Genomic DNA, 27,783 nt, shown 5'->3' on the forward strand with positions numbered 1-27,783 from the left:
TGAGATGCACCTGCTTTGAGCTGTGCACCAGAGCATGCTCAGGCGGAGGACACTACCGTCGCCCGCCCGCCCCAGGCAGCCCTGGGCCCGCTCTGTCACTCAGGGTGCGTTTGCCTGTCCCAGAACATCAGGTGGACACAGTTGTGCACTGTGTACGCCCGTCTGCGTCTATCCGCACAATTCGGGGAGACTCCTCTGTGCTCCCGGGTCAGGCCCACCTTGCCCTCCCTTGTTGGGTGATCGTTTCTAGTGTTTGTACACAGTAAAATGTACCGATTCCAAGTGTACAGGCGGTGACTTGGGGTTGTAATCAATCGAGTACCAGGGTCATGATCAATTATCAGATCAGTCTGCCTCCCCTCAAATGTCTCTGGGTCCTCCCGTCCCAGCCCTGGCCCCCCGGCAGCCTCCGCACTGGCTTCCTGTCCCTAACGATTTGCCTTTTGTAGAACCTCTTTAAGTGGCATCATTCAGAATGGAGTCCTTTCTTTTTCCCACTGCCGTACTTCGTGGTCCATCCAAGTGGTGCCAAGTGTTGGTTGTCTTGGTCCCAGGCCGTGGACACGGCCACCTGTGGCCAGCGCTTGGGGGGCGGGGGGTGTTACCACCTGGCTGCCGTGAATGCCCGTCCGCAGGTGGGGCTGCTGCGTCACGGGAGAGGTGCGTGTCTGCGCTGCCACAGTCGCTGGTCTCCTGAGAGTTATTTCTGTCCTGAGTGGTGACACGGGGTTTCGCCTGGATTTGAGGCGTGTGTGGTGCTGCATCGGTTAATCCGCTAACGTGAGCCACGGAGATGGAGCCCACGTGGTGCGGCGTTTATGGGCGGGGGGGGGGCGCGCCAGTTTGCTCATGTTTTCTTACGGGCTTGTGCACCTGTGTCCGTGACGGGCAGTCACGCGTATTCTAGGATGGTCTCGGGGATCAGGAGAACGCGAACCTTCTCTTCCCTTCCTTAGTTTCTGAGAGTGTGTGTAAATTTGAAGTAATTTCTTTCTTGTGCATTTGATAGAATTCATTCACCTACGAAGACTCTTGACTCTACAGGTTTTTCTTGTTGTTAATTGTGGGAGTTTTTTTAATGATAAATTCTGTTCCTTTAGGTACAGAACGAACCGATTTCCCCTTCCTCGTGCTCCAGCCGTGGCGGTTTGTGTGTCTCCTGGAGCTCGTGCACTTGTAAGGCTGCTCCGACACGGTCCCTGCGGCCACGCCGGCTCCAGTTCTGGTGCGCGTGCGCTGGTGTGTCTTCCGGTGTCCGGTGCGCACGGCGGGGTTTCTTCCTGTGTCTGGTGTACGTGCGCTGCTGTCGTCCCTTGTCTGGTGCGCATGCGCCGGTGTGTCTTCCCGTGGGGGGGGGGGGGACTTCCCGTGTCTAGTGCGCATGCGCTGGCGTCTTCCCGTGTCTGGTACGCATGCACTTGTGCGTCTTCCCGTGTCTGGGGCGCGCGAGCGGCGGGGGGAGGAGGGTCTTTCCGTGTCTGGCGCTTGCGCGGTGGGGTTTCTTCCTGTGCTTGTTTTTTTTTTTTTTACCGCCACCGCCCCTCCACTCCTGTGTCTTCGAGTGCGCTGCGTCCACACAGCGTGGGGTTGACATTGCACGTTCATCCAGTCCGACTTGAGTCTCTTGACGCTGGGTAGGAGTCTCCAGGGAGCGGGTTCACGTCTGCCATTCTGTCCGTTCCGTTGGCCGTTTCTCGTTCCTCTCTGCCGGCTCCTGGGTTGGGTTTTTCCTAGTGTTCCGGCCCCTGCGTCTTCACCGCGTCCCCTAGGCCCGTGGGCGGTCGTGGTCATGGCTTCCCTTCCTCACAGGCGACCGGCCTTCCCACACGTCAGCCTTCCCCGGAGCAGCCCGCCGGCTTGTCTCCGTTTTCGGTCCATTGTATTTATTTACTTATTTACTTCTGTAACATTTATTTATTTTGGGGGGGGGACAGAACACGAGTGGGGGAGGTGCGGAGAGCGGGAGAGAGAGAAGCCCACAGAGCCCGACGCGGGGCTCGAACTCCCGGACTGCGAGACCATGACCTGAGCCGTCAGACACCTAACCCACCGAGCCTCCCAGGCGCCCCCGTTTTCAGTCCGCTTTAAAGCTGAAGTCCTGAGCAACCTGCCCGCGTAGGCGCGCGGCTCCCCGCTCACACCGGTGCGGCAGCCCCGCCCCCGCCTCCGCCAGCGGCCGCCTCCCCTCGGCTCCCCTGCCCTTGCCCGGCGCTCCGCCCTCTGTGGGTGGACTGCCCGCCGCTCCCCGTTCTCGCCAGCGCGTGGTCTTGTCTGGTGTTTAAAGCCCTTGCTGTCGGGCGTGACGCTCCTTCCCTGACAGCTGAGGACGTTGGGCAGCCTTCGTGTGCCCCCCGCGTGCCCGGGGCCGCCGCCCCGCGAGTCTGTGCCCTTCTTACAGGCTGTCTGAAGAGCGAGGGGGTGGAGTGCTGTCAGAATTGCGTCTTCTTTACAGACTGCAGGGGAGGCCCCTGCCGCGCGGGTGACTGGAGGACCCCCCCCCCCACACACACACACACTGCAGTCTGTCCTTTCCCTGGACGGAGTCTTTTGGGTATAGATGAAATTAAGTGATTAGTTACGCTGACCCTGAACGATGCGGGTTTGAACTGCTCGGATCCACTTAAACGTGGATTTTCTGCATTGCGGTGCCGCAAGTGTGTTTTCCCGTCCTTAGGACTTTTCGGTAATGTTTTCTTCCCTCCAGCTCACCTTGGGGCAGGAACACGGAACGTCCGGCCGTGTGTCAGTCGACTGTGTGTGACCCGTGAGGCTTCGGGCCAACAGTGCGCTAGTGAAGTGTGGATTTTCAAGGCTGGGACGGCGGTCGGTGCCACTAACGTCACCTGTTGGAGGGTCAGAGGTCTTTTCTTCGCCTGACAGCAGCACACAGACTCCCCCCTAGAGTTTCTTCTCGGTGTGTCACGGCGTTGGCTCTCACATTTGGCGCGTGGCCCGTTCTGGGTTAAGTTTCGCGTGAGGCGCGAGGCACGGGTCAGGCTTCTGTTGTCTCTTTCACGTGACGTCCAGTTTTCCTTCAAAGAAGGAATATTTCTTCTTCCAAAGAAATACTTGTAAATATTCAAATATTTACAATTTAAAACGTAAAATACGAGAAAAAAAACCTTCGACAGTTACTGCACATATTCGTTCTGGGAGACTTGAGCTTCCCAGGGTCCTAGTGACGGAGCAGCAGTGAATTCTGAGAACTCGTGAAAACGTCTTTATAGCGTCTGTTAGTTTGCGGTAGTGACGTGTGGCTTACGTGCAGTGAAGTCAGTCCGTTGTCACAGGCCGGGTCCCCGTGGCCGCGAGCGTGCGTGTGCTGGGATTCTGGGTGGGCGCTCGCGTTCTGCCTTTTGTTTTCTTGGGGGGAGCTGTCGCCCTTGTGTGTCCCCTGGGCGTGCCGTGTCTCTGCTTGCTGCCTTTGTCCCCGACTGCCCTCCGCTTGATGTCACCGTGCCCCTGTGTGGTGTCCTCTGCGTTCCCTCTGCTGCTGTCCGTGGGGCCTTTCGGGCACGTGCGTTTATACCGTGGTTTCTTCAGGTGCCCTTGTGGCCCTACGTCCGGAACCCCAATCACACGCGCTTTTGCCCCTGGGTTGCCGAGGCTCCGTTTGTTGCTTGAATTGTTTCTCTTGCTGTTTCTGATGCCTGCTGATCTTTTCTGCAGTGCTGTTTGGTTCTTATTTTGACTTCCTGTTTCTCTCCTCATTGGGTTCCTGTTTTTTTTTTGTTTTTTTAAAGTTTATGTATTTATTTTGAGAGAGCGGGAGAGTGAGAACGAAAAGGGATGGGGGCAGAAGGAAGACGGAAAGAGAGAGAGAGAGAGGAAATCCCAAGCACGCTCTGCACTGTGAGCACAGAGCTGGACTCGGGGCTCGATCCCACAACCCTGGGATCATGACCTCAGACAAAATCAAGAGTCAGACACTCAAGGGTCGCCTTGTGAGCGCCATCCCAGCCCTGCCCCTCCCCCTCCCTCTCTGCTGGCCCCCGTGGCAGTGCCCACCGCCCGGCCCCTGTGTAAGGTCTGCCTCTGGGCCCGGCCCGTACGGCTGCCCTGCCTTTTTTCTGCATTTTTATATTTGTCAAACGCCACACAAAAGTACCTGCCGGGATTTGGTTGGGATTTGGTTGACTCTGCAGATCAGGCTTGCACTGAGATCCCTACCACATTGGGTGTTTCCTTCCTTTAATTTACATCTTTTTTGGTTTTTTTCTTGGGATTGTTTTATAATTCTCTGCACGTCTGTTGTTAGATTAATTCCTAGAATTTCATTTTTTGTTTGAATCTTCATAGTATTTCTTTTTTCCCCCATTGTTTCTTGTATACAGGAACAAATTGGATTTATTATTTGAAAATAAATCTGGGGGCACCTGGAGGGCTCAGTCAGTTAAACGTCCGACTTCAGCTCAAGTCATGATCTTTTTAATTTTTTTTTTTAATGTTTTATTTGTTTCTAGGAGAGAGAGAGAGAGAGACAGCGTGAGCAGGGGAGGGTCAGAGAGAGGGAGTCACAGACTGAAACAGGCTCCAGGCTCTGAGCTGGCAGTCAGCACAGAGCCCGACGCGGGGCTCAAACCCACGAACCGCGAGATCATGACCTGAGCGAAAGTCGGACGCTTAACCGACTAAGCCACCCAGGCGCCCCGCTCAGGTCATGATCTTGTGGTTCGTGGGTTCGAGTCCCGTGTCAGGCTCTGTGTTGACAGCTCGGAGCCTGGAGCCTGCTTCCGATTCTGTCTCCCTCTTTCTCTCTGACCCTCCCATGCTCACGCTGTCTCTCTCTTTCAGAAATTAAATAAATAAGTAACAAATAATAAAAATTTAAAAAGTATTAAAAATCTGGCCGCCACTCACTTGTTTTTCCGACAGTTTACCGACAGATTCTCCGATCTCCTCCATGACGGTCCTGTCACCTGATGGCAGTGGTGGTTTTATTTCTGTTCATGACCGTTTTACTTCCTTCTTGCCCCACCGCACCGGCCGGAGCGTCTGCCCCCCCCCCCCCATCTCCTCTCCAAGCTCAGGACACATTTTCAATATTCCGTCTTGAAGTAGGTTATTTGCTCTAGGCTTTTGTGATGTGCTTTATGAGGTTAAGGACATTCTTTTCCTAGGTTCAGAGGGGGTTTTTTAATTTCCATAAGTTAAGTGTTGAATTTTCACAAAAGCCGCGTCTTTAAATATGGAAATGGGCATACAGCTTTCCTCTCCTATCCGTTACTTTTCTGAGTTACAGTGATTGCTTTTTTGAATGTTAAAAAAAAAAAAACAAAAACTTGCGTTTCTGGAATAAGTTCAGCCTAGTTATGATTGAATTTCTGCATTCAGCCACCTCCTTTTTTTTTCTTTTTTGCCCTGTTTTGGTGACTGGTGTGAGGTGTGAAGCCCTCCTCAGTGTCCGTCCCCTGGAAGGGGCCTCAGGCAGTGTGGACGGGAGCCACCTGCCTGGCCACGCAGCCCGCACGGTCATTCTGAGCTCCAGCCTCAGCGCCAGGAAAGCTGCCAGCACACGCAGCACACGTAGCGTGGGCTCCGGGCAGACCCCCGACGCCCGCAGCGGAGGAGGCGGGGCGCACACCTGTCTCAGGGGCGGCCGCGTGTCGGTGCGGAGAGCGCCGTCTGATGTCCCGTCAGGCAGCACCTCACGCCTCTGCCAGGGTTACCCACCTTCTGAAACGAACCAAGAATTCCTTCCCGCATTTTTTACTTTTATGTTTTCTTAGTGGCCTGGGAGACTTGGTCCGTCTTGAAGCGCGATTCTGCTTCTCTGGCCAGTTGTCGGCTGCATCCGGTTTCCTGATTTATTGGCGTGAACTCATCCCTGACACCCTGTTAAGGTCCCCCTGACGTCTGGAGCAGGGGCAGCGCGTGGTGCCGTGCGCAGGTCCGTACCCTCGTGTGTTTCATGCAACCCACCACCTAAGGATGCCGTTTATATCGTTAAAGAGCTCTTTATAAAAAAATTTTATCACATTTATTTATTTTTATGAGACAGAGCACAAGCAGGGGAGGGGCAGAGAGAGAAGGAGACCCAGAATATGAAGACAGCCTCCAGGCCTCAAGCAAGCGTTCAGCACAGAGCCTGACGGGGGGCTCAAACCCATGAACTGTGAGATCGTGGCCTGAGCCAAAGTTGGACATTTAACCGACCGAGCCACCCAGGCGCCCCTTTCTTTAAAAAAAAGAAAGATTTCAGGGGCGCCTGCGTGGCTCAGTTGGTTAAGCGTCCAACTCTTGGCCCAGGTCATGATCTCACGGTTCATGAGTTCAAGCCCCGCGTCAGGCTTTCTGCTCTCAGCACTGATCTTGCTTCGGATCCTCTGCCCCCTTCATTCTCTGCCCTTCCCCCACTCTAAAAACACTAATAAAAATTTAAAAAAGAAAAAAAGGACAGGTCTTCAGATGATGGACTTCTCAGTCTTATACAATAAGTGCGCTTGGGGCTGCGTGCTTCCTGGGCCGGCGGCTTCGTCTCCTCTCACGCATTCTCACTGTCACTCACTAAAACGGTTTTCTAATCATATTACTGAGTTGTGTTTTTTTTCCTTGACCCTTGGCTTGTGCAGCAGTACGTCACTCAGCTTCCGGTCATATTTTTGTTGAAATTTCTAAACAAAATGCCCTGCAAATTTCAGACCACCTCAGTGCCCTGGAATTCGTTGAGAATTACTTTCTGCCCCAGAATATGTCCCACACACACTGAAGGAAAAAAATCACGCTAATGAACCGCATCGGTAATTATGTCACATCCCGCACACTTGTCCTCATGTTCCCGTCAGATCGGCGTCTCACGGTGATCCGTCCGTCCCCTTCGGCGCCGGGAGTGTCGGCGCGCGTCAGGTCAGCCCGGCCGCCCGTCGGCGGGGACGCACTGTGTCATCTGCACGTGGCTTCCAACCTTTCTGTCTTTTTGTTTCACGTTGTGTCTCAGGTTTGGCTTCTTATCCGGCCTTAGACTGTGTCCTGCCGCGTGCAGTCCAGTGCCGTCTTGGGGCGTCATCCCCCCCCTTACTGGCCATTTCCCCTCCGTCCCCGCCAATCTCCTGTTTCTATGTTTTCCCAGCTGGTCGATTCTGTTAATTTCCCTTTGATCACGAGCATGGGGGCTGCTGCCTTCAGGGCTAGAGATTCCAGCAGCCGCCTGCGCAGGCTCAGCCTCCGGGACCCCAGGGCCTCCGCCCGGGGGCGTGCTCAAGGCCCGCCCTCTCTCAGCACGGAGCTCTGCCACCCCGGCTCCGGGGACCCCGGTCGTGCTTGCCCCGCGTGCTCTGTCACTTTTACTCTCTGTGGTTCTTGGATTTCCTTTTTCTGCTCCAGTCTGGATACTTGGCGCTATTTTCCAGGTTGAAATTCCTGTCTCCTGCGCTGGGGTCTGACCCATCCTGCGGATTCTGGTTTTCTGGCGCAGCCCCCGTTGCGTGTGGAGAGCCGGCGCTCCGCGGGCGGTGGCCACGGTCTGGGACAGACCACCTTGGGTCCGATTTAACGTCGTCTTGTCAGTTGGCTTCTTATCACTCGTTTCCCCGCATTCTGTGGATTTCTCATTGAAGGCTAGACATGGAAGGAAACCTCTGGAAGCTCCCACCAGCGCTACTCCAGAGAGGGTCAGTTGTTAGAGGCCTCACTCCGTTGGAAGCTGGCAGGGCTCTGGGTCTCTGCTGAAGGGCCCCCACAACTGCTGTCTCATACGTGGGCACCGAATTCCTGATTTAGCCTTTCTTTGGTTTCTGAGTCTGGTTCCGCACACGGGCTGCTCAGTGGTGGCAGGAAGTGGAAGGGAAGGCGAGACATCTCTGGAGCCCTGAGACTAATTTTTTTAATTTTTTTTTTTTTTCATTTTGAGAGAGAGAGAGAGAGAGAGAGAGCGCGCGACCGAGCATGTGCAAGCAGGGGAGGGGCAGAGAGAGGGAGGGAGATGGTCCCAAGCAGGCTTTATGCTGGGTGCCTTGGGCTCAGACTCAAGCTCTGTGAGACCATGAACTGGGCCGAAATCAAGAGTTGGACGCTTAACCGACTGAGCCCCCCCCAGCCTTCGTACGGGAACGTATCTCTAACATAGCTTTTAGAGTTGTTCTTGATGGGGGGGCCGCTCCCCCATTGCCTTACCGGGGTCTCTGGGGCACCTCACAGGTTAAAAGCGAGAGCGTTTGTGTAGCTAATGTGTGCTCATCACCATGAAGAGTATGAAAGGTCATCCTGGGGAAAGCTGTCATCCGTCCGTCCCTCCGCCTCCGTCTGTCTCCCAGTGGCCTTGCCTCCCGGGCTTTTGTCTGCCTACCTAGTGCGCGCCTGCATTCCACACCAACACCGTCCCAGGGCGCACACAGCCCCACCGAGTTTTCAGGGTGACTGGTGTCACCTGGCGTCATGGACCAGGAACTGTCCAGGCCGTCCTCAGTGGACAGGGAGGCTGAGTGTGTCTGGAGTCCGAGGAGCTGACGGGGAGGGGGGAGTGTGGTCAGGCTGGCGGGGGTGGGGGGTGTGCAGAGCCGGCGGGTCCGGGGATGGGCAGCACCCACGGCGGATTTGAGGGACTGGCTGAGTAGGCCGGGGAGCCGCCCAGAGGAGGTTCTGAAGGTTACGAGCTGGGACCCAGAGGGGCCCACCCAGGGCTGGGGGCCAGAGCGCCCTGTCTGGTCCGGCCGCTGCGCCTGTGTCTGCCTGCGCGTGCGGGGACCCCGATGCCCTCCCTGTGTGCGGGGGCCCCTTCCGTGCACGGAGTCCTGGGCACCCACTGCATCCCTTTTCTGTGTTGGCTCTGGGGCCCCCAGGCAGGGTGTTTGCACACAGGCCCTCCTCACACCTGGCCTCACGTTTCTGCGTCCACCTGTATTTTTCTTTCTCTGGGGCTTTCCCTGCCAGACTTGTTATTTTGTGCCCAATGTGCTGGGATCTTGGTTCTGAGGTGGGTTCTGCCCTTGCCTCTTAGACCCGTAAAATCGGTGTGTCTTACAGGCGCTGGGGGACGTGGCTGCGCTGGTGGCGTTTCTCTTTCTGCACGTGAAAGAGCGGTCACTGGTGACCCCCAGCCGCTGATGCTCTGCCCCCCCACCCCCAGGCCTAAGTGCACCTTTAGGAAGCACCACCTGCCCTGTATCTGGACAGCGACACAGCTGTGTTCAGACACACAGGTGCCCTTTGTGGGTGTGGCGCTTTCAGAGCTGCCCGGCTAGTGGGTGTGTGAGGGGAGGCCTCCTGGGGCCGAGCAGCAAGGGGAGGGTTCCCCAGGCGTCCAGGATACAGAGGTGCTCCATCAGCCCCTGTGCCGCCCCTGACATCACCCACCCCCACCCCATCCCCTGGGTCCCTGATCTGTTCTCTGTCCCCATAGATTTGTCTCTGGGAACCTGTCCTGTGAAGGGAGCCCCCCAGCATATAACCGTGTGGGGCCGGCCCCTTCTGCCCCACAGGCGAGTCTGGGACTCACATGCGCCGCAGTGACCCGCCCATCGTGGGAACACTGGGCCGTCTCCTGTCGGGGCCTCTGTGAGCAGAGCTGGTGTGCGTGTCCTTGCTCAGGGCCCGAGCGCATGGTCTTCATCCCTGTTTCCCTCGGCTGAGCACCCAGGTGTGGGGGTGCTGTCCCACACCCCATGCGTGTCCCCCCGCCCAGCCGTCCTCTGGAGTGCCCGTGTCCCCTGCGCACACCGGGGGTGACCAGCACCCAGCAGCCGCCCTGCCGTGCTCGGGCACAAGGTCAGCCCCGCAGTGCGTGTGAGGCAGTGTCCCCACGTGGTTTTATTTGCAGGTTCCAGGGGCTGATGATGTGGCGCCTCTTTGGTGCCAATTTGCCACCTGTGTGTCTCTCACCAAGTGTCTGTTCAGACCGTTTGCCCATTTTAAAGATCAAGTTGTCCGTTTTCTTGCCTTTGGGCGTTGAGAGCTGCTGCAGGTTTTCAGCGCAAGTCACCACGGGGCGGGGTCTGCAGGCCGGGTGTGCTAGCACCTCATGGGAGGGGGCTGTCACTCGGGTGAGGTCCAGCGAATCAGGCTGTTCCTTTTGGGGTCATATCTAAGCTTTTATCTGAGCCCGAGTTGACTCAGGTTTTCTTCTGGAAGTTTTGTAGTTCCGTGTTTGACACGAGGTCCCTGATCATCTTCGTTAAGTGTTGTGTCAGGTGTGCGGCTCAGATCGGGGCGGCTTCACTGCTGTGACCTGGCCGTGCCTGGCCGCTTCCTCCGCACCAGCTGTCACTCCCCGCAGTGAGTGGGGGCGAACCTTTGTCACAGCTCAGCCAAGTGTGTCTGTGCGCCTGTTTCCGGCCTGGGTGGGCAGCCTGTCCGCTCACTTGCACCACGTACCATTAGAATCGCTTTATACTGAGTCAGAATTGGACGGTGTGACCCAGTCTTTCTCTTTCCCTTTGGTTTTAAGTTGTGTTTTCCGATATAATCAAGGACTAGGGGTTCATTTTCTTACTGTGCCATTTCAGTGAACGGCATATACTTAGGTGGAGTGGGCATCCCCTTCCCTGTCCCCCACCTCCCCGCCCAGCCTCCGAGGGGCTCAGTCACCTGCCGGCGGCCTCCACATTGGTGGGGGCTCCCTGCTGAGGATGGGGGCTGCCTGGGCTGTCCCCCGCGCCAACATCCCGTGGGCTGGGGGCTCCGTGTGTTTTGTCTGGGCAGAGGGTCCGGTGCTTTCTCCAGGCTCCCAGTCAGTGACCCACAGCAGGGTCAGAAGGTGCGGGAGTGGAGGTCAGAGACCCTCCCGGGGCCCTTGCAGGCCTGCGTCGCCGGCGCTGCCCTCCGCCTGGCTTGCGTAGACCACAGCTCGCCTCCCCCACAGAGGCCTTTCCCTCAGGAGACTTGTACTGTTGGCGCTGGAATATCGGAACACAGGATTTTCCGTGACTGCTGTTGCCAGGGGCACAGGCCAGGGTCGTCAGGGACACTCACACTGTGCCCTGCAGCCGTCCCTGTGTCCGTCCCTGGGACCGAACTTGGTCCCGTTAAACACCGCCCCCGCCCTCGCCCCCGCCCCCGCCCCGAGCGCTGTCTGTCCCTGTGGGTCCGGCTCCTCTTGGCCCCACAGCCCGTGGAATCTGACGGGGTTTGTCCTTCCGCGCTCACATAGCGCCGTATCCTCATCGGCTGGATCCATGCAGTGTCGCTGAGTCAGGGAGCAGCTGGGTCCCTTCCTGGTGCCCAGAGTCCGTGGAGGGTCCACGGTGATGGTTTTCTTTGTCCAGTGATCTGAGGGAAACTGTCTGCCCTTGGTTGCTGCTGCCCCCTTGGCCCAGATCAGCTACTGTTCCAGATCATTCCGTAGAGGCCTTTTTGACCGTGACTCACCTCTCCTACAGCGAGAGCAATTACTCACCTCTTGGGACAAACAGCTAATTGCTCTGCACTTTCATGTGCTTCTCTCCAAATTCCATGGTCCCAAAATATTTGGAGCCCACGGTCCTGGAGACCAGAGTCATTGCTGGTTGAAAATGGAGCCGTCAATGGTGACGGTGGCGGTCCTGCCGCAGTGGCCAGTCCCAGAGTGACCTCAGTGTGGTCCGCAGGTCCGTCTGCGGGCTGCGGTGTCCCTGCCCGAGCCCACCGGGGGGCCCCCCCGCCAGCCCTGCAGTGGGGGACGCCTGCCCGAAGGCCATGGGGACACACGGGGGGCCTGTCGTCTTGCCCCCAAGCCTGCTCTCCCAGGCTTCCAGAACCTGGCTGTAAGCCGCCGCCTCTCCCTGGGAGGAGGAGACTTGGGGCCCCGGGCAGGGGCGGGGAAGGCCTAGGGCTCACCTTTCCAGGTGAGCCACCACGCGGGTGCAGGTATTTTTAGCCAGCGCAGTACCCGGCACTCGTGGAGTGGAGCAGAAATAGCCGAGGCCGCTCTGGATGTTCTGGGTCTGCTGGTCTCTGGCTCTCGGGAGTGGGGCTAGGGGGTGGGGCGGGGAGCTGGGAGCTGGGGACTATAGCGGGGCCGGGGCCGGGGCTGGGGCAGCGGCAGCGAGTGGAGCGGAAACAACTTGTGCCGTTTGGAGAAACACGGCAGGCTGCGTTGTGGACTGCGTTATTTCTGCTGGTGAGCGCTCTTTATGTAAATGCCACGGCGGCAGCGTTGGTGCTGCGTCTGCGTGTGTAATCACAGCAGGCTGTGTGGGGGGGCGGGGGCGGGTAATTATGTTTTAAAATACCATCCGGGTTGTTTTTCCTGTGCTCCCTGGGCCCCCAGTATTCCAGGTTTGGAAGATTCTCTGCTGCCCTCCGCTCATCAGCCCCCACCCACGTTCCCCACACACACATGGTGGGAGGTGCCGCCGGGCCCCCAGAGCGACCCCCACCCGGCCTTGAGCCCTGATCTGGTGGCGGGGGGGGGGACAAAGGGGGGGGCACTGGGCAGAGGCAGCCCCAGCCCCATCCTCGTCCTCGGCACTGGAGCCCAGCCATCTGCCTTCTCCCAAGGGGCTCTTCTGTGGCCTCCAGGAGGCCGCCCCCGCCCCCACAGGGGCTGCCCAGGACCCTCCCTTCCTTGCCACCCTCCCTCCTGAAGCCCCTTTGCCGCAGCCCCAATATGGCTTTCCCAGGCCCGTGCCCAGCACCTGCCACAGTGAGGCCAGGTGCTACATTTTCCTGCGCCCCCCTGAGCGGGGGTGGGTCACAGTGCCGAGGGGACAGAACTACTGGTCCAGCCTGGCCCTGCCCTCCAGGTGTCTGGCTACTAGAAGGTTCTACAGCTATCTCCTCTCTCCCAGGGGCCTCTAAGGCTGCTACAGAGAACTGTCATCCTTGACCATGAGGGCCCAACCCTGAGTGACCCTCTGAGCAGCCCAAGGCCCTTCCAGCCTGCAGACCTTGCCCTGTGGCTGGTGGTGGCTGCGGGCGGGCTGGCCCATGCTCTCCAGCCAGGTGTGCAGGGCAGCTCCTGCCTCGAACCAGCTGTGACTCCTCAGTGACAGCAGCTGACTGGGAGCAGGTGGTCCTCCTGGGAGGTGACCCAGAGTGACCTGTGCGCTGGGGACACAGGGTGAGGGTGGGCTGATGGTGGCATGTAGGCAGCAGAGGGCTTTGCCCTGGAGCCCTGCCCTGTGCAGAGGCCCTTCGCCGACCCTGTGACGAGGGTGCAGCGTGTGCGGCTGCTGGGAGGGGCCGGGGATTGCAGGGGAGTGGGGGAGGATGCGGGGCTGGACTTGGGGGCACCTGCTTGAGGGGCCTGGGGGCACAGAGCCTGGCAGGGCTGGGTCCTGTCCACCTCGGGAGCCTCCATCTGACATCTCTCCCTGCCCAGCCTGGCTACCTGATGAGGCACTGACTGGCCATTCCCTGAGGGCAGGGTGCCCGCCTGTGGCTTCTCCTTGGCCCCCCAGCACCTAGACGGCCCTCTGTGTGGTTGGTGCCCAGAAGACTCGGGGCCTCCGTGAGCACTAGGGGAAGCCCCTACTCCTGGCCTCAAGAGACTGGCCAGAGGGTCTGTATCCAGGACAGGCTCAGAGTGGAGAGTGGAGGGGAGGGGATGGGGATAACAGTGGCCTTGACGTCCAGCTGCTCTTAGGCTTTTGTGTGGCGTAGGGACATCAGAGGGGCCCTCAGCCCCTGCCCCCTCGTAGCTGCAGGCCCAGTGTACTCGGGTCTCTGACTGCCCGCCGGGAGCGGTTTGTCAGGACCATTCCCAGAGTGCCCGGAGGGCTGCAGATGCCACGTGTGCCCTGTCCGGCAGAGCCACTGCCTGGCTTCACTGCCGGCAAGTGTTTGTGCGACTGTCTCGTCCAGGCAGCATCAGGCAGAGGGCCCGCGTGCCCCCACCGTGCACGGGAGCAGTTCCGAGCGATCCGGCCGGGGCACAGCATAGGGCCCGATGCGCTCCAGGCCTGCACTCCACCCGGCAGAGGGCTGCTCTGCCCGGTTAGACCTCGGCGCCAGCCCGGCTGCTCCCGGTCCAGCCCCTTGCACATGCCGCCCTTAGCCCTCAGTCCTGCCTAAGCTGCAGGCCTCTGTCTGGCGAGCACCTCCCGGGAGCCTCGCGGGCCCTCGCGGCTTTGATCCCAGGTCTGGGTGGGTGTCCCCCCGCCTTCCTCCGTTCACTTCTTCACTCTGGTCCTCCCTGCAGAGCTCAGGACAAGCTGGGCGGGGACGGGGCGATGCAGCCCACCATGTGGGGGGCAGGGAGCGGGTCTGACCTGGGCCCGGGTGGCAGGAAAGGCGGTCCCCATCCCCAGGCCTGAGAGCACCCCTAACCGGGCCGGGTCTGTGTCCGCAGTGCAAGAGAAGCCAGAGCCTGTGCCCCTGGAGAGCCGCTCGTGTGTCCTCATCCGCCGCGACCTGGTGGCCCTGCCCGCCAGCCTCATCAGCCAGATCGGGTACCGCTGCCACCCCAAGCTCTACTCAGAAGGGGACCCTGGCGAGAAGCTGGAGCTGGTGGCAGGTGAGGTGCCCCCCCGCCCCGTCTGTCGTGTGCAGATGCCCTCGTTTACTCTTTTTCCTTCAGAGCCCTGAACAATGCACTCGTCACTAATCAGTCAAAAAAAAAAAAAGAAAGAAAGAAGGAACATCTTAAATTTCCTCTAATTTCCTTTTAGAAGAATGTGTCATTAGGAGGAGTTATTCAATTGAATTAATTTAACATTTTAATTGGATCCCCTGGGCTGGTCGCACATCTTGGCAGGGGCTGCAGTCACGACTGTGTTTTAATTTAGGTGGCAGATAAAACCAGATCGAACACAGCGCCCAAGCCCCCCGCCCCAGGCCCCATCACAGTGCCGATGGGACCGACCGGAGGCTTCAGAGCGGCTCCGAGGCAGAAATGGAATTCTGTAAAAGCAAATGACAATGCAGAGTCCAAAAGCCCATTAGGGCCAGGTGCCTTTGTCAGAAATATTTATCTTTTCAGCGTGAGGATTCATCTGGCTTCACAGCCCCGCGCGGGTTTTTAAGGCTTTTCACTGGGAAGATGAAAGGTGCTGGCGTCCCAGTAACTGGGGAGGTGGAGCCATTTTCCAGGCATTTCCTCGTTGCCCGGGGAGCCCCTAACAGGCTGGTCAGGACCCATGGGCTCCTTCGCTCCCTTCTGGCCCCCAGGGCTGGTGGGGACCCTCTGTGAGCCTCCGGGTCCCCCCCACGTCCTGTTGAGCGCTCCTGACCACCACGCCCTGGGCAGCACCCTAGGGCTCTGCATGAGCTGTCTCCTCTGCTGGGAGCCACTGTCCCAGCCGGCGGCCTCAGAACAGGGCAGATGGGTGGCTTTGCCTCTCGACTATAACAGCCAATCTGTCGGGATTGGGAGTTGGGGAGGCAGGGGCTGGCCACCTTCCCTGGCCCAGCCTGCAGCTGGATATCAGGTTCCCAGGCCCCACTGGGCCCCAGCCCCCCTTTACAGATTTCCCCACAATGAGGGGGTGTTTAGCCCATGTGGCTCAGGGTGACCTGCTCTGCTGTTGGGTTTAAGCCTCTGCAGACCTGAGCAGAGGTGAACGCGAGGCCCTTGGGGACGCGTGGCATGCAGTGGCCGAGGACTATCAGGCGCGCTGACCCGACGCCCCTGGTGGTAGACTCCATCCAGAATCAGCCACATGTCTGTTTAAACAGTGGGTGCAGGCTCCCTTGGAGACCTGGCTCGTGGAGGGAAGCAGACTTTATATAGGGACCAGAGTCAGTCCTGAGGCCACCCAGCTGGGAATCCACACGCCAGAGCACCTCCTGTATCTTGCTTCCACCTTGCTCCCTGAGAAAGGAGCTGCTGCACGCCCCCCCCCGCCCCCGTCTTTTTCACAACAAGATTCAGCATGTGATCTGTGACAACAGGGGGCACGGGGAGAGGCCTGAATGAGATGGCGGGAGGCCTGGAGTCCGCGTAGGCCCCTCGGGGTTTGCCACACTGTCCTCTCGGGGGGGTCAGGGGCACCGTCCAGGGCTTGCACGCTCTCCTTTCTCCACAAGCAGCGTCCCATTACACGGAGCCACCCCCACCCTCCCCGGCCCCCCTCTGCTGATGTGTCCTCTGCTGGCTCAGCCCATGCCCTCCTGGGCCCCCGGGCCTTGCCAGGTTTCCTCGGGGTAAATAGCACTGTGTGGGTTTGCTGCCCACACCCCTGCCTGTGCTGGCGGTGACCTCCCCCCACGCGTACGGGAACCCGAGTCCCCAGTATTGCCTGAGGTGCTTTGGTTTGGGGGAAGGGATGGAGAAGCAAGGAGTATTTTCCAAACCGAGGGCTGAGCAGGGAAGTCCCCTGAGGCTGGGAGGGTGATCTAGGGACATGTGACCAAGGCTGCCTCCTCCAGGTGACAGCGCGTGCCCTGGGGTGCTGCACCCAGAAGCCAAGCAGCCTTGCGCCCCTCCCCACACCCCCTGCGCACCTGCTCTGGCCCTGGTGGCCACCTGAGGAGGTCCTGGCCTTGGGCTGTGGGTGGTGAGGTCAAGGGCCTCACTCTTCTGTGTCTGGCGGTCACAGGCTCCGGAGTCTACATCACACGTGGTCAGCTGATGAACTGCCACCTCTGTGCAGGGGTGAAGCACAAGGTCTTGCTGCGACGGCTCCTCGCCACCTTCTTTGACAGGTGGGTCCCCGGGTAAGGGCAGAAGCCTCGAGGGTCTCTCATGGCTGATGCCTCTCGTATATGTGGCCCCCACCTTCCTGACTTCACACCTGGGTGTCAGCCCAGGAACTGTGGAGGCTGCGGGAGGGGGGCCTGGGTCTGTGGAGGGCTGTGGACACCCCCTCCCCCCGTAAAATGAAGAGCCATACATGCCTCAGTGCATGGGTGGGTCAGGGAACCCCTTCTCCAGAGAGCAGTGGGGGCTCTTCCCCATCACTGCACCCCTGGAAGTCAGTAGCAGCCCCCCGGGGGGGAGGGTAGGTAGACTTCTGGGTGGGAAAGCCCCATGGCGCTTCTGAGCTCCCCCCTACCCCCCAGGAACACGCTGGCCAACAGCTGTGGCACTGGCATCCGCTCATCCACCAGCGACCCGAGCCGCAAGCCGCTGGACAGCCGGGTCCTGAATGCTGTGAAGCGTAAGTGGACCGGGTCTCCAGGTCGGGGGGGCAGGAGTGGCTGGGGCTCCCCGGGCCTTGGCCGGGCAGGCAGCCCCTCGCAGCGCCACACCGGCCCCGCAGGGCTGGGGAGAGAAGAGAAAAGAGCAGCTCTCGGGAGCCAGGTCTTGAGGTGCTAACGTTCTTGGTAGGTTTCCAAGCCTGATGGATTCAGCTGCGTGCGAAACTATTTTAATATGTGAAATAGATCTAATTTTCCTTTTTGAACAAAACCCCTTATTTACATTTCGAGGTTATTTTGAGCCTTTGCCATCTGCTCGCTGGCTCCTGCCTCCCGCTCCCGGGCGTGTGGGGGCGGAGCCCGGCCATCTCCGCACCCGACTGCTGCCCCCCAGCCCGAGCCCCGGGCCCGGGCAGGAGCCTCCCCGGCCCCCCACCCCATCGGGCCAGGCCGGGCCTCCTGCAGCCATAGGCTCACGAGACACTGTCTTACTTCCTTGCTTGGAAAACATCTCTTGTGAGGCTAATTCTGTTTTAGAGCAAAGAGGGGCCTTTGTGGTGGATAATGAGAGTCCCAGAGGGAGCAGAGCAGTGCCAGTGCGGCTCCGGGAAGGGGCCAGGCCAGGGTGGGGGGGTGCGCCGGGGCTGGTGTGAGGGGCTCGCCCTGGGGACCTGTGTCTGGCCGCCCGGTGGCATGCACAGTGGGAGGGCCCGTGGCTCCACGTGGGACTGAGGAGAGGCTCTGCACTGTCATTAACGGTGATGTTGCTGATGCAGCCACTCACGTTCTCCTGGCTGGGGGCTGGGCCCAGGGAAGGTGCTGACTGGTTCCATCTCGCTCCTTGTCTCGCCTGTGAGGAAGAGCCTCTGATTAGTCCCCTGGGAGGCCTGAGTCTCAGGGCAGGCAGGTGCCCAGGGCTGCCGGCTCCCCCTCCCAACCCCCCTTCCGGCCAGGGCAGGGTTAGCGATCAGCCTTGTCTGAGCAGGCCTGGGACCCAGGGTGTGTGGGACAGAGTGGTATAGTGAGGCCCAGAGATGCCAGGGACCTGACCAAGGCCACACAGCCAGCCAGTGCTCGGGGGGGACCACAGCCTTGTGCCCAGGTGCTGACTGTCCCGAGGGAGCAGGGGAGGCCCTCCGGGACTGAGCAGTGAGAAGGATGACCGCCTGTCCTCAGGCTGAGGCCAGGAGAGGCCTGGGAGGCCCCCAGCCCTGCCCCCACTGGCCCAGGAGTGGCCAGTTCAGCACATAAGTGCTCTGACCCTGAGGCTTGTTGGGGCCCCTCGGGAGGCAGGGGTCACCCACACCCGTGACCCCGCACCCTGTGCTTACAGTGTACTGCCAGAACTTCGCCCCCAGCTTCAAGGAGAGCGAGATGAATGTGATCGCTGCAGACATGTGCACCAACGCCCGCCGCGTCCGCAAGCGCTGGCTGCCCAAAATCAAGTCCATGCTGCCCGAGGGCGTGGAGATGTACCGCTCGGTCATGGGCTCCTCGGCCGCCAGTGCAGCCCTCGACCCCGACTTCCCGCCCGCCGCGGCGCAGGTGTTCGAGCAGCGCATCTACGCGGAGCGGCGGGGTGACGCCGCCACCATCGTGGCTCTGAGGACTGACGCCGTGAATGTCGACCTGAGCGCCACCGCCAACCCCACGTTCGAGGCTGGCGAGGAGGCGGACGGGGCAGGCTCCGTCATCCAGGAGGTGGCCGCGCCCGAGCCACCGCCCGCGGCCGCCCAGAGCCCCCCGCAGCCCTTCGAGCAGGGGGGCGCCAGCTCCAGCCGGCCGCAGACGCCCGCAGCGGCCCGGAGACCGGAGGCGGCCTACGCGGGGACCTTGTAGAGGAGCCGCCGGCCCCGCGGCCCGAATTCCAGCTGCTTGCATGCGTTACTAATACCACAAATGTGATCAAGCCACTTACCTACGGAACTGCTACTGTTGCCTGAGAAAAATGTGATTTTTATTCTGCTTGTATTTAAAGTTTATGAAGGAAACACACGCATTGTTATACTGTAAAGGACGAGTCCGCTGGTGACCTCGTGAGGAAGGTCCCAGGGCCCCTTTTGATATCCGAGAGGTTAGTCTCCAGGCTGTGGCTCCCCCCTGACCCCCGACCCCTCACGGGGGCAGGGGTGAGAGCCTGCAGCCCCCGGCGCCCGCCTGCCCGGCCTCCCTGCCTGCCCACCCCCTCTGCCCAGGAGACAGAGCCAGGGGCCTGGGGTGTGGGGCGCGCACCCCCTGAAGCTCGCTGCTCACGCCCTGGGGCCAGGGGCCAGAGCCGGGCCCCCAGGGGCCAAATTCCTCTTGCTTTTCCTTCTTCCTGAGACTTGGGAGCCAGGCCCGCCGGGTCCACCGTGTGCGTGGGGTGTGGGAGCGCGTGAGAGCGTGTGTGCGCGTGTGTTTGAGAGTGTGTGGGGGCAGCGGGATAGGCCGCTCAAGGGGGCGGGGCGGTTCCTGCACCTCTGCCCTCCCTCCTTGCGCCCGTGGGCACCCCTGGCCCCGTAGCTCCGCGGCCCTTGGTGCACCAGGGCCCCACGGGCCGGGCCAGCTGCCCTGAGCGCCCACGGGCTCCCGCCCGGCCACCTGCCGTCCTGTGGGGCGCGGCGACGGCCCTGGTGCCACCCCACAGCCCTCAGCCACGTTGGGATTTTGTTTGTCTGTTTATTTGTTTTTGTCTTAATTCAGATCTATTTCATGTATGGTTTGAAAATTTTCAGACCCAAAAGAGCAAAAAATTAGGGAGGACCCACTGTGGCCCGGGGCTGGGTCATCTGTGTTCCGGGTCCCGCCCAGCCCCGGCCTGGGCCCCACTCCTGTGCAGGGCAGGGGCGCCGCAGGGAGATGCAGCCCGGCCGGGCTGGAGCGGGGCCCCGCCTTGTGCTGCCCACCACGGCCCGTGCCCCTGCGGCTGTGGGTAGCGGGCACTTCGCGGGAGGAGCCCGGGAGCCGCAGGGCGGAGTCCGGAATGCATGGCAGGGCGCACCCGGGAAAGGCCCCTGGAAGTTGCTGGAAGGCTCAGTTTGAAGTGCAGTTGCTGTGATGTGTTGAGTGAGGGCCGCAGGCTCTGTGGAGCACTCGGGCGGCCACTTCGTCCAGAGGCTTCCTTCTGCGCCGCAGGCAGCCCGTAGGCCAGACCCGGGACAGCCCTCCATTTCCAGGCCTGGAGGGGTCTGTTGGACTCCTCGCCATCGCCAGCCTTCTCCCCTCCCCCGACTGGCTGCAGCGCGCGCATGCAGGTGCAGGGGTGGCTCACCACCGCCCGGGCTGCCTGCAGGGGGCGCAGAGGCCCTGCCTGCAGAGGCCTTGGGGGAGGGCTCCTTCCTGGACTGCATCTCCAGGCCTCCTGCAGCCGGGCCAGACATGTGCCGGCCCCCCCTCCAAAATCTGATGCCTCCCAGAAAAGGGGTTGGGGGGTCCTGGGCAGGCACGGGGGAGGGAGCTGATCTCAGCCCCTGCGTTCCAGTGCAGGGAGGTGTGTGCCCAAATAGGGCTGCGGCTCCAGCTGGGGCTCGGAACCCACCACCTGGCCCAGAGGTGAGCCTCTTCTCTGCCTCCTCCTCCCCCTGATGTGGGCCACTCAGGACCTAGCCAGCCTGGGACTGTGCGAAGGCCACCCCCCAGCATCCTCAGGCGGCCCCTGGGGGGTGGAGGTGAGGATGGTAAGGTTGACCCCCATTCCCTCCTGCGGCTCCCCTTCCTGACCCCAACGTGCACTTTAATTTGCCCATCCCTGAGGACCCTGGGGAGGCTGCGGGCCTGCCCTGGCCGTGGGCAGAAGGGCTCACTCGCTCTCCCTCTCTCCAGTGCAGAGTGGGAGCGGGCCCGACCCGAGGCCAGGTGACGCAGGGGCGTGCTGGCCCGGCGGGGGCAGTGGTGCCCACACAGAGAAGGCCTGACCGCCACTCAGGCCAGCACAATGTCCGGCGACGTCTGTCCCTTCACTGTTTATAGCCGCCGTCTGTTTTGTTGTTCTGGGTAGGAAGGCAGAGAGCTGTAGGTGGAACTTCAATGTGAATGGGTTCCGAGCTTCCCCCGTGCCCCGGGCGGGCCGGGCCGAGCGTTTTGCACTAGTGTGTCCCGCGGTGGATGTGGGTCCGGAGCGTTTGCGGTCGGGCATGGCTGACGATTGTATCTGCCGGGGCGCTCCCTCTGCGTCCTGAATGTTCCGCGGGGCGGGCAGCGGCGGGCCTGGGCTCGGAGGGGCCTTCCAGAGTGCCTTAGCATCTTCTGATCATTTTTCCCAAGGAAAACCAATTAAGAAAACCGGACCCTCCCCCTCCTCTGTTTACAAGACGACTAATTCCTGTCCCGTGAGCGTGACCCTGACTCACCCAGACCCTATAGACCGAGAGACAAGCCACTCAGTATTTATGACGTTTCTGCACCTTTGCTCCCCAGCTTGACTATTAGCAATACGCATACACTATGTAGAGTCTGTTATAGAGCTAAGTTAGACCCGCGCCTTTTTGAGGAGGAGAGAAGGGACTGGACCCCGCCGGACGGACGTGGCGGGAGCCGGCTGGGCGCCCGCCCTCCCCGGCGGACAGGCTGTGCCACGGGAGGCAGCTGGGACGGAGTGCACAAGGTCCAGGAGAAGGGACGGGTAGATGCGACAGATACTGTGAGCTGGCGGGGCCCCTCCGGCCTGGCCGGGGCGCCTCAGTACTTGAATTCTGTCTTGTTTGCTGCACTGTGTCTGGGCTCACCCAGAGTTCTCTGTGGTTGCTTAACTGCGTTTGATTCGATTGTCTTACCTTGCCCCTGAATGTGGCCGTGGCCGTGGGTTAGAGGCGGGGGGAGATGCCTTCCCAGGTGCGGCGTGCATTCCCTGTCCTGGCTGCCCTGCTGCTGGCTGACCGCGGGGCTCACTTCCCCGTGGGAGCGAGGGAGCTTGCTCGCTCCCGGGCGTTTGTGTTTGGAGCCGGGAGGAAGGCAGAGGGGGAGGGGCGCGGCGGGGTGGCCGGCCAGAGCATCTGTGGGGACTCTGGTGTGCCCGGCCCGGACCTATTCCCATTTAATGGTGGAACTTTCTAGCACCGGCCCGGCACCACCCCCAGCCGTTTACTGCTTAGACCCCCCTCAGGACGGGTTATTTTTATGGAACCGTCGTGACACCCGCGGAAAGAGGCCTGTGGCCCATTAGCCAACCGAAAACCGCGAGGAAACGTGCCCGCCTCTGCCAGCAGTAAATCCTAAACGCGGAATTGAGAGTTCATAGCTGCCTTGAGCTTTAACTACTGTTCCAGAGTGTTGCTGATGCATAAATTTGTCATTATGTCAGCCAGCCAGCTCCAAGTCCGCGCCACCCGCCGCCGGCCGGAGGTCGTTAGGGCTTGGTACAAGATGTTTCTAACATGGCACAGGTTCTGGGTTCCGTTTGTTTGTTTTGTTTCTTTGAGGAAAAAAAAATGAAAAGGAAAATCATGCAGAATTTAGAGTGTTCGGATTGGACAACCTGCTTGAATTCAGATCAACCCCTTCATTGTTAGCGTTTTGCACATGATTGTAATTTTTATGTCAAAAGAAGCCAAAACTTGCAATACTATTTTTAGCAGACAAAAAAAAAAAGAACTAAGTATAAAATGTATAAATATTTTTGACTTGAACGTTTGGATGGCACTGGGGCAAACAGACCATTCTTGCTTTGAACGGGATGTGTGGGAGAAAGAGCCTTTTGATGAAGGGGACTGTCGTGTGCAGCCTGCTGGGGGCGGGCGGGGCCGTAACTCACACTGTTAACGAACAAGAAGCGGCCGCCGCGCCGCGGAGGAGGAGGAGGTTTGTGTCCGGAGCCCCGAGCTCCGTGTCGGCCCAGCAGGTGCGTCCCTCTCCTTCCCGCTGCCACGCGCAGGGTCAAGACTTGCTTTTCCAGCCGCGGCTGACGCTGCGCTGGTGACTCCACCCTACTCCACCCTACGTCCGCCGGCGACCAGGAAACCGAGGGCTTCTGTCGCGCTCAGAGCCGACTCGCGAGGTGGAAATCCGTTACAAACAGAAGGATGTGACCGTTACTTGTAAAGCGCTTTGTAAAATTCACATTTACGGAATAATAAAGTCAGTTCAAACCCAGCTGCCCGCACCTTGCTTGATCAGTGACTGGGGAGACGCTGAGCCGCGCAGGGGAGGGCAGGCCATCGGGCAGGGTGACCCAGTGACTCGGGACCCCCTGGGGACCCAGGATCCCCAGGCTGGGTGCCCGCCGGCCACCAGGGGTCTCATGCTTGCGGGAGGGCCCCGGGCTGACCTGGGAGGGGCGGCTTTTCTTGTCGTCTGCCCGCTGGGGAAGCCGCCTCACCTGGCCCACCTGTCTGCCCCCCGCCAGGTGTGCGGCTGCCACCATCTGTTCCCAGGCACCTCCTCCTGGGCCAGGCTTGCCCCCAGGTGGACAGAGCGGGAAGTGCAAATGGACAGCGGGTCCCCCCCTGGACTGGGAGCCCTTGGTGTCAGGCAGGGGACACTCCTGTCCCCTGACCATCTCCAGCACTGTCCCGCTCAGGCCAGCTTGGACCAGGGTTCTGACTCAGGCCCAGCAGCTCTTGGCCCCCTTTGCCTGCTGTGAGCTCGCCGTGAAGCCAGGGCCCGGGACAGTGAGTCCCTGAGGCCTGGATCAGGCCCCTCGCACCGGCTTCCCGCCCAGACACCCGCGTGGCAGGCTCCCATCGCCTCGTCCGCACCCCCGGCCTCCGCCTGAGCTAAGCCATGGATGTTTGCTCACTTGTTTATCGAGGTCCCCAGGGGCCCTGGAGCCATGGCCAGCACTGAACAGACACCGAGCCTAAAATGGGTGCACGTGGTTTTCAAACGGCCGCTCCACCCTGGGGACCCCTGCATCGGTGGGTACGCCGGCTTGAGGCCGGCACCCCACACTGTTTCCCCTGCAGTGCCCGAGGGGCCTGGCACAGGCGGGGCTGGGGACCCGGGTACGCCTGTCCCCACCCCACTGCCAAGCCCAGCTCTGGGCACTGGGACAGGGTGTCACTTCGGATCTTGTTTTCAGAGCTGTCCCTGCCGAGGCCTCACGGCTGCCGGACATGAGGGATTCCTCGGTCACCTCCTCGGGCTGCTGCAGACACGCCTCTTCTGGGCCACAGGACACGCACCCAGGAGGTGCCCCCTCGCAGCCCCCTCCCCGAAGCCCCCCCGCAGGCCTCCAGATGCCCCATACAGGCGGTCTGGGGGTGTGAGGAGCGTCCTGGCTTGGAGCCCAGTTCTGGGGGGCGCTGTGGCACGGGGAGCCGCCTGGCCCAGCATGCCCCAGTGCTTCAGGAGGAGGGGGAGCCGGCACCCGGCAGCCTGCGCTCTGTCCGCTGGGGCCCCGTCCTTCAGGGCCTCCCTGCCCTTGCAGCCTCCATAGAAACTGGCTGAGGCATCAGAACCTCAGCCCCGCCTCCCACCCCTTTGTCCTGATCTGGGAGGAGGGTGCAAAGTCAGCAGGACCGAGCCTCTGCCCTGGAGCCCTTTGTGCGCACAGAGTCTAGCCGCGGGACGGATGGGGTGGTCCCGAGCCCGTGGAGGAAGGGCCTCGGGTCTGGCTGTGCGGAGGCCATCGTGAGGGCCGGGCCAGTGCAGGGGGTGAGCAGGGAGGAGGGATGGCCCGCGCAGGGGCCACGCTGGCCACCTTCATGCCAGCTCGATAAGCCTGAGTGGCGTGTGCCTCACAGCCCCCATTGGCCGGGCACCGCCCCTCCCTGGAGGGGGAGGCTGAGGCCCTGCACCATCACCCCGTGCCACGCTGGCAATGACCCAGGCCGTCTGCTGTTGCCGCGGAGGCTGGGGGCGCGTCGGTCACAGCTCTGCGTTATGTCCGCTCCGTCAGGTGGCCCCAGAAGGGCCACGTGGGAGGGTCTACCCGGGAGTGGACACAGACGCTTGTCCAGGCGCCACCGAAGATCTCTATCGGGAAGGGAAGGAGAACGGCGGGCAGGCGGGCAGCACGTTAGGGCCCTGGAGTGGGAAGGGAGGGTGCGGCCGTGAGGAAGGACAGGGTGCTTAGGAGCACCCAGCTCTGGTATTTCGGCCCCCTGAAGACACCCACGTTGTCGAGGCATACAGGGGACGAGCAGGAGGTAAATTTGGTGACAGGGTCAACAGGGCAGGGCACAAGCCATCCCCCTTGGGGGTCTGCAGCCAGGGCTGAGGGCCGGGGGCTGGGAGGGGTCCCAGGAGCCTGCTAAGGAGGGGGCGGGCATGCATCAGGCGGCCTCCGTGGAAATGCAGCCGAAAGAGCAGGGGCGGGCGGGGATCTCCAGGTCTGTCCTTCCTCGTGACCCAGCTCCAGGGTCCCCATCGTTTGAGGGAGATTGTTCTGGGTGGGCCAGGGGTGCAGCAGGTTTGTGGCTAGGAGCCCGGGGGGAGGGGGCAGGGGCAGGAGTCTGAGCAGCAGCTTGTGGCTCAGGCAGCGACGGCAACAGGGGTGTCGTCCGCCCCCCCCAACACACACTGGGGAGGCAGGTCTTGCTGAGCAGAAGCTGGTCCCAGCCCCCCGGGACCCATGACTGACTGCTCCAGACAGACAGCGGAGCTGGGACATGGATGCCATTGCCGCGGGGGGAGGGGTGTGGAGGCCCTGATTTCCAGGAAAGGCAGCCTGTTTCTCCAGGGCCGCCCATCGCAGCCAGGCTGGGACAGAGCCCTTGTGCACAGCTTGGGGCTGCCCGGTGCTGCCTCAGTCCCCTCTTGCCTGGGGACCCACTGGTGCAGGACTCTGGCTGCATCCCCAGCCAGGAGCCAGCCACGCCTGTCCCTCTGGCGCCCCCACGTTGGAGAGGGTTCTGGAAAAGGGCTTCCCCAGCAGCGCTGAGCACTTAGCTCAGAGGCGGCTCTGCCTGGCGCTGGGGGCTCCAGGGTGCCCCACGCTGGCACCCAAACAAGCCAGCCCTCGCGGCATCCAGCTCTGTGGCCTTCGCCCTGCTCAGGCCCTGGCCAGCCCTGGTCCTGGAGTGGGGCAGGGGGCAGGTCACCCTCCAGGAAGAAGCCCCGGCCCCCAGCAGGGGGGCTGCACTGGGGAGGGAGGGCAGGAAGGTCACCCCTAGTGGCTGGCCCCTGGGCAGTCCCCCAGGCACAGCCGGTGAGGCAGGGGGTAAGACACTTGGCCCCCGTAGCCCCCCATGGTCTGGGTCTCCATCCTGAGCTGTTTCCGGAGCCCCCGCCTTCCTCTAGGCCCTGGAGGCCCAGAAACAGCTTGGGGCTGGGGGAGCATTTCCTGCCCTGAGGGAGTTAGCGCCCAGTGGACCCCGCAACGCCTCCCTGCTTGCTCACCTGTGCAATCCACCCATCAGCCGCCCCCCCCCCCGCCGCCGGCCCTCCACCCCGCAGGGACCCCTCCACCCTGGCCTGCATGTGAGCCGGTGGTTTCAGGCCTGGCCTCAAGATGGACACCCTGAGCCATGAGATGGACACACACGTGCTGGCCTCCGGACCTCGGCTTCGGCCTCCAGACCGCAGGGTCTCTGGGGCCTCCCACCACCTGCCTGAAGGCTCAGGCCTCTGGTGGGGAACTGCCTCGGCTGCGTGGGGAATTTCACTAGGAATGAAACCCACAAAATCCCAGCTTATGCAGATGGAGGATCCCGGTGGGGACCTGAGGGGGCTGGGGTGGGGGAGGGGCGCACCTGCTACCCAAGAGGGAGATCGCACCTTGCCTCGGGCCTCCTGGGGGTGGGGGGTTGAGCTTGACCCTGCTGACCTCTGCAGGTCCCGTGTTCATGCAGGACCTCGCTGAAGCCCCGCACAACCCTGTGAGGTGATCTCATCATAGCCCCATTTTTCGGAAAGGGAAACTGAGGCTCAGAGGTGTTGAAGCGGTCTCCCGGTCACAGCCAGAGGGTGCCAGAGGCAGGATCGGAATCGAGCCCCTGCTAGGCGTGACCTCACTGACCCTGCCCTGAGGGTGGCATCGCCAGGACGGCAGGGTAGATGCACCTGGACTGCCCGGGCCTCACGCGCACCTGGAGCGGGGCCCTCAGCCCTGCTCTGCGAGGGGAAGAATGGGGCCCCGGCCTGTCCTGCCGCGCCGCCAGGAGCTCTTTGAGGAAGGGAGGAGCTCAGGGGCGGCTCCGCTGGGGACACGTGGGCGGGGTGGGGGGTCGAGGGGCCCAGAGCTGAAGTCACCTGCCTGGGCGGCCCCTGGGGCTGGCAGAGCAGGGGAGGGGCAGGCAGCCCGGCTCAGCGTCACCCCGAGGGCTCCAGTCAGGCCGGTGGGGGCTTTCCCCAGGCAGGGTCCCCGGAGAGAAGGCAGGAAGGCCAAAAGGGGGGAGCACCCCACGCGTGTCGAGAGTGAGCGCGTTGAGCGGACCCCTCGGGGTCTGTGTGGAGACAGGCGCCCTCGGGCTTTCGGGCCTGAGCACAGCCCCACCGCCCCCGGAAGCAGGGAAGGGAGCCCGTCAGTCCGGAGCGCCGTTGTAGAGGCCGGACCAAGACTCCTGCGTAGGGTGCGCTGGCCCCCGGCCGTGCCCGGGCCACCTCTGTCTCACCTGTGACCCACACAGCTTCCGCCCTATTCTGCCTGCAGCTCCTGGGATTGGAGTTCTCGCAGCTTCAGCCAGGGCCACAGGGAGTAATTACGGTCTGGGGTGATGCTTTGAGGGGGACACTGTGTCGGCCGCAGGAGCCCTGAGAGCTCCCTCTGGCGGGGCCCCTGCACTCAGCCCCAGGGCTCCCCATCATATCCAGGAGCCCCCACCCACGAGGCTCCCCAGTGGCTCGTGGAGAGGCCGGCGCCCACGGCCACACCCCCACCCTCTGTTGCCCGCAGAGCCTGAGGCCAGCACGGGGGCGTGGCCATGGCGCAAGCCCCGCCCCCACGGGACCCGCAGAGCCGCTGCCCCCCTTCTGCCGCGCCCAGTCCCGAGGGCG

At 61.5% G+C, this 27,783-nt stretch overlaps 1 protein-coding gene across 2 annotated transcripts in view; it reads left to right on the forward strand.

Moving 5' to 3' along the window:
• NACC2 (NACC family member 2) overlaps positions 1–18,919 on the forward strand; it is a 67,407-nt gene extending 48,488 nt beyond the window's left edge. For both annotated transcript variants that reach the window (XM_039219632.1, XM_039219631.1), the window contains exons 3-6: positions 14,204–14,368; positions 16,392–16,497; positions 16,855–16,952; positions 18,266–18,919. In XM_039219632.1, the coding sequence (XP_039075563.1) occupies positions 14,204–14,368; positions 16,392–16,497; positions 16,855–16,952; positions 18,266–18,771 (875 nt within the window). In that variant the 3' untranslated portion in view covers positions 18,772–18,919. The remainder of the gene's footprint in view (positions 1–14,203; positions 14,369–16,391; positions 16,498–16,854; positions 16,953–18,265) is intronic.
• Positions 18,920–27,783: the final 8,864 nt, after the last annotated feature.

This window comes from Hyaena hyaena, unplaced genomic scaffold (genome assembly GCF_003009895.1).
Source record: "Hyaena hyaena isolate Hyena2069 unplaced genomic scaffold, ASM300989v1 scaffold_823, whole genome shotgun sequence".
Classification (NCBI taxonomy): Eukaryota; Metazoa; Chordata; class Mammalia; order Carnivora; family Hyaenidae; genus Hyaena; species Hyaena hyaena.